This window comes from Eurypyga helias, unplaced genomic scaffold (assembly GCF_000690775.1).
Source record: "Eurypyga helias isolate BGI_N326 unplaced genomic scaffold, ASM69077v1 scaffold47424, whole genome shotgun sequence".
NCBI lineage: Eukaryota > Metazoa > Chordata > Aves > Eurypygiformes > Eurypygidae > Eurypyga > Eurypyga helias.
Window position 1 is genome coordinate 564 of NW_010247852.1, and position 9,461 is coordinate 10,024.

Here is a 9,461-nt window from a genome sequence, read left to right on the forward strand (position 1 = left end):
CTCTTACTTGTCCTCTTTCTAAAGGGTCTGAAAGTTCTGCAAACCTCCTCATGCAAAAGTGTTTCAGGAATGTAAAAAATTATGTCATTGAGCTTAAGGGTTGAGCATTATGTTATGATCCTCAGTTTTCTGTCTTTTGTCACTGACTAAGTGGTAGAGGACTGAGCCATAAAATTCCAGGTCCAGCAAAAGGTTCAACAGCTAGTACCTTTAGGCTTTATCAAAGATCATGTGCCAACTATAAAGTCCAGTCCAGTTGTTCAACAGGATCAGTTGCTGGTTTTATCAGTGACATCGTGTTTGGGTTTTTTAATGTTCAGTGTAAGAGGTGTAAGAGCTTCCCCCCTGAAAACAATGTCACTAAAATATCATGTGAAGTTCATTGCAAAGGTTACTCAATCGTAAAAAAAACCACCCAATTCACTTTCAGAGTAAGTGGTTAGTTCCCATTCCGCCCCCCACCCCCCTTTTTTTTTTAGATTGTTAAACATTAGCATTCCTTAATAAAAGACACATTAAATATAAACACAAAGCCACAAAACATGCATAAAAAAGGGTTAAAATGCAAATGTATTTCACAGACACAAGTCACAGTTATTAAATTATCACACATACATTATAACTTATTATTTCAAGCTATACAGGCAAGATAGCACCAGAATGGAGAAATTTATTCTAAACTTGATGAACAGTACACAAATATTTGTTTCTGAATTTTGGAAACAAGTATTTTCTATCATTTTTATCAGAACTACACTAAATGAAATTCACTATCCCAAGTCTGTTTTACAACATTGTTTGGGTAGTGACATATGTTATCAGTTATCTCTGAAAAGGCACCCCCTCATTCCCAAAGCTAAAAAAAAAATAAAAAATGAATAGCATATGCTAACATTAAGATTTCAGCCAGTGGGATATTAAATAAATGTGCTGTACTGGTAATGAGGTATTCTGAAGTTCAACATTAGGCAGCAGCAGCAGCGGTAAAGGACTGAAGCTGGTTTTGCAAACCAAGTTCACCGATTCTGAATTCCCTTTTAATATAAAAGATTATCTTTAAAGATATAAATACTTTTTACACATTAGAAAAAGTGAATGAAGGCACTTATACATAGCAAGACTTCTTGCATTAAAATGAAAACAAATAAATATTTTCCTTATGAAAGGTTGGGTTGCTTCTGCTCCTGCAGAAGTCAATGGGATGCATGGCAGTAACAACACTGGGAGGCAACCAGCATGTCAATTCTTAAAAAATAAATTGATATCCATTAGAAGTAATAGATTTCTTCCACTAGTGCAAAGACAGAATTACACTGAAATTATTCTGGAGCAATTAAAAAGAAAACCAAGGAACTGGAAACCCAGCCACATTAAAAGAATATTACATAATTAAAAGAATTGTGTCTCTGAAGGGCAGTAAGTAATAGCAGTAAGATATTTCTGACACATTAAGGTAGCTTAATATGATCCACTCTTTTCATGCCTACTTTCTCTGAAATCACAAGTAATACTTAAGAAATTACATAAAAATTCTAAAAGTGAGAAAAGAAAAAAAATTCATTTTATCAACATTTCAGACAAAATATAATTATCTTCTGTAAGAGTTAAATCTTGCCTGTATCACTGACCATAAAGACACCTCAGCACAATCGAATTTAGACAGTTCACAAAGAATGCAGAAAAACTAATATTCTTAAACTGTAGTTTTGTGGCACTTTTTTTAATACAATTTGAACACTTAGCAGAACATTTGTCTGTACTTGCCTATGGTACTCAATTTCCTGACTAACAACAAAGTACAATTGACAGGACTAGTTTGGTGTCAGCGTTAGAAGAGTTAGAACAGTGTAACAGCACTCTCCACAAGCACTATTCTTGGGAAAGTTGTGTCTGTCCACTTTTAATCTAAGGGTCCTTTAATTACAGAAAGTATCTTTAAAAACTTTAACTGTAGAATTCTTAATTACTGTATTATCTCACTTCACAATTGGTATATGGTAAAATTTTAAGACAAATTCTTCATAAATCTTAGCTTTGAAAAGAACTGGATGTATCATATTTCAAGCCACAATATAAACATGAATTAAAAGAGCATGAAGCCCAACATGCTAAAAAAACAAATGTAAGAAAACAAAAGTGCTGACGATTGCACGACAATTAACTCACACTAGAGAGTACAAATCCTCTTCCATTACTATTCAAATAAAATTCCAAATGTAGGTGTTTTCAAGAAAGTAAGAACCTCAAGATGGACCTTAACTTGTGCCCTGAACCAGAACAGGTAGTACTTAGCAACCAAGCTGTACCATGACTGCATGTGAAACTCTTTCAGATGAGGAAACTAGAACAGCTCAAAGAGACTGAGGATGGTACAGAGTAAAGGCATAACTTTGCTTTTGTGGCCGTTCTTGTTACCTTCAAGTTACAGCAGCTTCCTGTGCTGCATCTGCTCACATAAGCCATATCTTTCAAACATGTCATGAAGACTTACTGATAATAGACTACCACAACCACCTTTAGGTAACAATTACAGTCTGGATTCAGTAATCCAGCTGTTATCCTTTCTTGTTCCTTTAGAAAGAAGAGAATCAAACATGTATTTCAATTTGTGACATACCTGGTTAAAAAAACCTCTGATAAAATTTAGGTTGCTACCCACACTCAGAGAAGAATAAAAGCCCTAATGAAATACAAAGCTTCCAAGGTAACAGGAAGTGCTACAACCAACTGCATGAGCAGGAAGGTTGCTGTTTTGCTACCTGGTTCTCCAAGGGTTTTGGTAAGAACTGAAAACCTATGTGGTACCAAAATTGAAATCAAACTCCTAAGAATTCTGAAATTTGTCATCCAAAAATGCAAACAAACTTTCCTTAATATGTGAAGCTAGAAAAAATTGTCTTCCCATGTATGAATAGCCTATTTTATCCATCCAGTATAATTCCTCCTCACGCTCCATAATACCTTTAAGAAATCATATAAAATGAAAGGTACATAGCACACTAAAAGCATATATGTATTGGGAATTTTGAGAAACTTACACTTGTTTCTATTGTGCAACAACAGAAAGGCATTAGAAAGGAAGATATGACCATTTAACCAAGAGATAAATACCAAAATCTTAAAAGAAACAGATAAAAAGAGGAAGCTTCATTTAGTAGTCAAATACAATTCCTGAGGTGAAGGCACCATAAAAAAAAACTCTATTGACTAAAGCATACTAGATGAGTAAAAGAGTTATCACCTGTTCAACAGCAGAAGGAAGATTAAAACAAACATATGTTCACATTACATGTTTTGTCCAGGTACCCGGCCAGAGCTTTGGCACTGGAAATCTCCTAACTTGCTACTGTGTGTCAAATTATTTCCCAACCAAGTGCTGCTAAAAATATTTTACTCTCTAATATGGCTATTCACATTGGTGCTATACATGAAAGCTTTGCAAGATTGTATATGTATCTGCACTATGCATCCAAAGATATGTCGTATCTAAACATGACTATTGACCCAACTAACAGGTGATTCAATTATATTCCCATGTAACTTTTTGTCAGGTAACAGGCAATTGTTTGGCTAAGAATACGAAGTCACATGGATATGGGAAATGCTGTTCAAAGGAAAAACAAAGCTTAGTACTGAAAGTAACAAAGTTGCATTCTTGAGCTCAATTAAGATAGCTTATTCTACAACACTTCTAGCACAAAACTGTTAAATCTAGTCATTATGGGTCAGCTTTAAAACCTTATAGTATCTTTGTGAATTTGTAATACTCTCAAACTTTTCTTGTCATTAGGGTCAGAAAACCTGAGCCACTCTGATGAAGATTAATACTATAAACCGGAAGTCTTACTGCGTGGACTAAACAAAAACTCAAAAATGTACTGTGGAAAGAAGGGATACAATTAAAAAAATCTATACTAGAACAAAGCACTCTTAGCCAGCTGTCAGGATGCTATGGAATTTTTCTTGACATTATATAATGTGACATATGGTTTCCATATATTTTAGCTTGTCATTTATTCATTCTTTCATGAAGTTCTGGATCATTGCCTCAATCCCTTCACCAATGAAACTAGAGTAGTCTAAAAGAAAGATTTCCAACATATAAGGGCCAAATTTGCTGGTGGTACAACTCCATTCAAATAGGCAGCTATATTTACCTCAAGTGCTATTTAACTTACAAATACATTAGAAGTATTTATATATCAAAGTATATACAACTGTATTCTAATTTTTCTACATCAAAAATAGTGTACTTAGATACAGGCTAATTAGGCAATGATCCTGAAATCAAGTATTTTAAATTTTGAAACACCTGAATTTAGGAATGTTTGTATGATATTCAACCTCATTTACATTAAGGATTGACAGCAAGATTCTTTGACAACAAAGCATAGTCCCACAGGATGCATGGACCAGATGTAAATCCACTTCATGCCCTTTGTGTTTAAAAAGACAGAAAAAAAGCATTATCACAATTCAGGTCTTAAAGAAAATTCCCTTAGATATTTGCACAACACTAAAAGGGCCGAAGACATAAGCTACATTATAAGATCATTGTCAAAATCTCTCAATGACCTCCAGATCAAATGTATTCAAGTTACAGGCAAAAGGATGTGTCTCCTAGCCAGCCATCCTCCCTGTAGAATTTCAGAGTGTCTTCGTGGCTTGGATATCATGATACAAAAATTCTGGACTGAATTAAAGTTTCAAAGAAAAAAATTTCTAAACACACATAATATTTCTGAGAAAGTGTCCTGGCATGTTACAAGCCTTTAGAATTTGGCTTTTACTTGCCTCGCATCCCTTGGACAACTGCAAAGTCAGCAACAGAGGAGCATGTAGCCTTTAAGATTTGTAATGGTCAGCTCCAGTAGCCATAGACAGGCACTAGAAAGTGTAAAAGCCCATAGCTCCTAAACTGCAGAAAACATCAACCACAATTCTGGCTTCAGATCATAAACAGAGCCCTCCTGGTAACTGCCCTTCTGTGCATTTACAAGATAGGTTATAATTGTGTAAAATGAATCAAAAGCTGAAAGCAATGTACTTACAGGGCATATTGCTGAAAGTCTTCTATCCTTAAATACAGTGATAGCTAGTGGAAGAAGTTAGAATGCCCCAGTATGGAAGGGAGCATAAAAGACAACTGATAAAACTGATCCACCTTCTACATGGTGAATCAACTTCTTGACTCAGGATTCTTAATTACTTAGCCAATTTGTATTTTGTGAACTATTTTTGCTGGAATCTAGAATCCAACAGGAACCTACCTGGCTGTCTAAGAGCTAAAATCTAAATATTTTCATTTGGACATAGTTTACACAAAGCTACAGAATGAGAAAGAATTTTTTTAAGCAATTTTGATACCCATTTCTGAACTGGCTGGGCCAGAGACAGGGCCAATATTCAAGAAGGTCGAGGAGTTCTTCCAGGTAAAGCACTTGCTCAGAAATTCCCTTCCTTCTACTCACCCTCTTCATGTATTACATTTGTGCCACATGTTCCAGAAATAAAAAGACAGTAGAATCTATTATGACAAATTACACAACGTGGGAAATCTTGCATTTCAGTTTCTACTGAAGTTTTGGCACTAGGCTACAACAGTGTTTCTGTGACTAAAGCTTTTACTGCTCTTCCATAGCAGTCGTCCTCAATGAATACATTTTGCTCTGTTTAAAGAGCAACAAAAACTGACAGCATTCAAGATAGCTAAATTATTAAAAAGTGACAGTATATTTAATATGTAAGACTGCTTTTATTTCCTGAATCTGCTATGTTTGTTTCTGCACAACACCATGTGACGGCATGATGAAATTAAAACCCTTAGTGAATAACCGTAGAGCTTGCAATCATATATAAAAACAGATGCCACAAACTGTCTGATAATGAGATTCCATTCTAAACTTTTCAGTTCTGAAGGATTAAAATGGCTTTTTATCTCAATTGAGATACAAACCAACATGAAAATATTTGCAAAATGAAGCCAAAGGTAACATACTAATGCAGGACAAACTGCATTCAGGGAAGGAACAGGCTGTGAATAACTTCCAATCTAAAACAGAAACATTGAGTGAGCAACTGTGTGCTGAACGCCCTGCTTGTCTTCTTAGCACCTGAAGTACATAAATTAAGCATTAGCAAGTCACCGCTAATTATCTGGGTAACGGCTAAATAAGATACTCTGGAGTCTGTTAAACACCAGCCCAAAACTCCGTTTTGCACAGTGGAAGAAAGATCTGTGGTAAATTAATAATTCAAATTGCCATTTTACAGTCTAATGTATTTGCAATACATTAGAATAGATTACATAAACACTAATCAGTTATTTACAGTTGAAATTGTACAATATTTTTAAAAACATTTCCATGCTAATTCATAGAATGAATTACATAGTATTAGGAATTTAAAAAACCAAACAACAAACTGTTGTCCTGGCCCATCTCCCAGGGATGTTAATGACAGGTTTTTAACTGATTTCAGTGGAACCAGAACTGGATCCAACCTCCTTTGATTGCCATTATTCTCCTTAAAATTGAGCACAATAATAAATATTGTTGTCAAATTCACAGCTTGGGAAATATAATATTCTCTATATTGAGAGCTTGCTATGATTACTTCAGCATGTTAATAATCTGCTAGCGGCAATTTTAAAGATTAATGGTGATTACTGTTGGCATTTTTACATATTAATAGACAGTGACATGTAGACAATAACATATTATAGTTACATACATAATTATACATAGACAGCTTTAATTAGTCACTGTTTTAAAACCACAAATATAAACTTTTATACACAAATGTACACATAATACAGAGTAAAATGTTTGATGACAGTGTAATACACATGTGAGAGTTATTTCATACTTAAATATACTATTAGAAAAAAGTTATGAGCAAAATTTTTTTTCTTAAAAAATATAAATATGTAGATAATACTACAGTATAAATTACAGCATATACTTTTAAATGTAAACACAGATCAAATCATAAACCTTCAGAATAGAACAACCTATTAGGCATTTCTATCAGCTAAGATGATTTCTGGCAATTTTCAAAATATTCCCTATGGTGTTTTACAGAGCATGATACTGTTCCCACTGAACTAAATGGCTGTTTCTCATTTAATGCAGTGACTGCAGGAACAATTGCTTAATAAAACTACACAGACTATATTCCACATGCATTATTATTTCATTGTTATCAAATAAAATGTAATTTTTAAAAGGCATGGGGAAATAGAGTGACAGAAAGAACAAGAAAACAAAAAATATTAGTGAATGCTATCGTACCGATTTCCACGGTCCCCGATGCCATGAAACATCACCAGGGCAAGAATGCACATTACATTGTGCCATATTAGGTGGCTTGTCTAGAATTTCACAGTTTTGATCGCCCAACATTTGGCCAGTAGGAAGCTGACAAATCACCAGTCTTGTCTTTATTCCATCTCCACAAGTCTGAGTACACTGAAAAATAGAATTTTATATGCAATATTTTTGTTAACAGTCATCACATACCATTAAACCAAAACAATACAACAATAATTAGTATGTGTTACTATTTACTATGCCTTTTTTCATATTCCCTGGACACTCAATTCGAGAATAAGGACTTGGTCTAATATAATGAAAAAACAATACTCACACCAAAATGTCTACCAAACTACATTTTTATAGTTTATCAAGTGATTGTCTACAAAAAGTATCAGTTACAGGCAATCTAGTCTGTCAAGCAGAAGTCACCATTAGTGGTTCTCTCTTTGATAGGTGGAAAAGATGGAGATTAGTCCTAAAACTAGTTTTCCCTGACACAAGAGAGGAAACTCAGACACTGGGCACAATTTTTTATAGTCTAATGTACACAGACAAAGCATAAAATACTTGTAGGATGTGTTTTCTCAGTTTCAGTTTTCCTGTAATTAGTCAGTACCAGACAAAAATACTAATTCTTTTTTCTAATGAGCTATTAAAAACTATCTGATCAAAGGCAAACATGTTCAACAGTTTATAGCTTTTTACTGTACTTCAGAGGATTCTAAATTAGACAAAAACTGCAGCATCTGCATTAACTGGATCCCAAGTCTGCAGCTATGCACAGAAAAAACATGACACTCAGACTGGCCTTAAGAATTAAATGACTGGATCTGGGCAGAATGATAGAAAGAAAAATAAAAACATAACTGAAAAAATTTTTCTTCTTTTGCAACTCTAGATATTGATGCATCAAGAATAAGAGAAGAGGGCAGGAATCACAAGAGGTTAGAATAGAATGAATGCCAAACTAACCAGCTTTAACTCTTTCTGTAGTGTTTGAGCAAGAATGCATAGTCAAGATATGACATTACATGGCATGGAGAACTCTTTGTCCAGTAAGGTATAACGTTTCATCAGAAGATTCTAACCTAGGCAAACTTTTTAGATGAAATTTACACTTGTAGTTTGTAACTATAACCCAGTAGATACTACTACTTGCAGGTTTTTTTTAGCTGTACCTATTAAATTTGAAGTAATAAAGTTTCTTTAGAGCTTCTTGGGCTGATTTTTTTTTTCTTAGACTAGCTATTACACTGAGGTTTTTCTGCATACAATTCGTCTTTATGTAATAGAAAACCATTTTATATGTCTTAGGATTCAAAACACCACTGTAACACTCAGTTATATGTCATACATCTTTAGCCTCACACAATACATAATTCTGCTGGATGTATATTCCACTACTCATATTTAGACTACAGATCTGGATTTGATCATAGTTTAGATAAACAGGTTGAAACTCATTCTTTTTAAGTAAGTAAAGAAATGGTGTACAGTTCCATTCACAATCAAATAATTATGTTACTCTTTCTAACTTATGTAATAAATAATGTTTAAATTAAAAAAATTTCCCTTTGAAAGTGAAATGACCTTACCTCTCCCCAGTTTCCATAGTTCCATCGTGGGCAGGGTCCAGAATCACAGTGTCTTGACTCTGGCGGTTTTGTTGCCTCATCACAGTAACTAGCACTTCTTCCTTCCTCATCTTGACATACTACAACCCGACGGTGAAATCCACCTGCACAAGTACTAGAGCACTACCAAAACATGTAAACATACGTATCACCATTGCATAATCAGAAAAACAAAATCTGTTGGTTAGAGCAACTTAAAATTATTATTTTTTTTAATGTTGACTTTCAAAACTGAAATTTGCAAATAAACATTACTAATCTGCAGATGTATTTCAAAGTTGAAATTGCACAAGTTACATTTTTTATTTAATATATTCTTAATAATAACTATAATAATTGTAAAGATAAATGTACTCCTCTGACTAAATCTGTACTGTAATAACATTTCTAGAAATGTTCTCTCACATGTGTGTTAACAAATTAATATATTAAAGAAAATATTCTTACTGCTCCCCAGGGTCCAGTTCTCCATTGATATCCTCCCACAGAGGGGCGGTTCCACTGGTTCACA

General features: G+C 34.1%; 1 protein-coding gene across 1 annotated transcript in view; it reads right to left on the reverse strand.

Moving 5' to 3' along the window:
- Positions 1-7,283: 7,283 nt before the first annotated feature.
- ADAMTS20 (ADAM metallopeptidase with thrombospondin type 1 motif, 20) overlaps positions 7,284-9,461 on the reverse strand; it is a gene marked incomplete at its 5' end in the record, with an annotated part of 31,743 nt that continues 29,565 nt past the window's right edge. Inside the window, 3 exons of the mRNA XM_010150843.1 lie at positions 7,284-7,469; positions 8,912-9,073; positions 9,398-9,461. The exon at positions 9,398-9,461 is cut by the window's right edge and continues 221 nt beyond it. Coding sequence (XP_010149145.1) covers positions 7,284-7,469; positions 8,912-9,073; positions 9,398-9,461 — 412 coding nt within the window. The remainder of the gene's footprint in view (positions 7,470-8,911; positions 9,074-9,397) is intronic.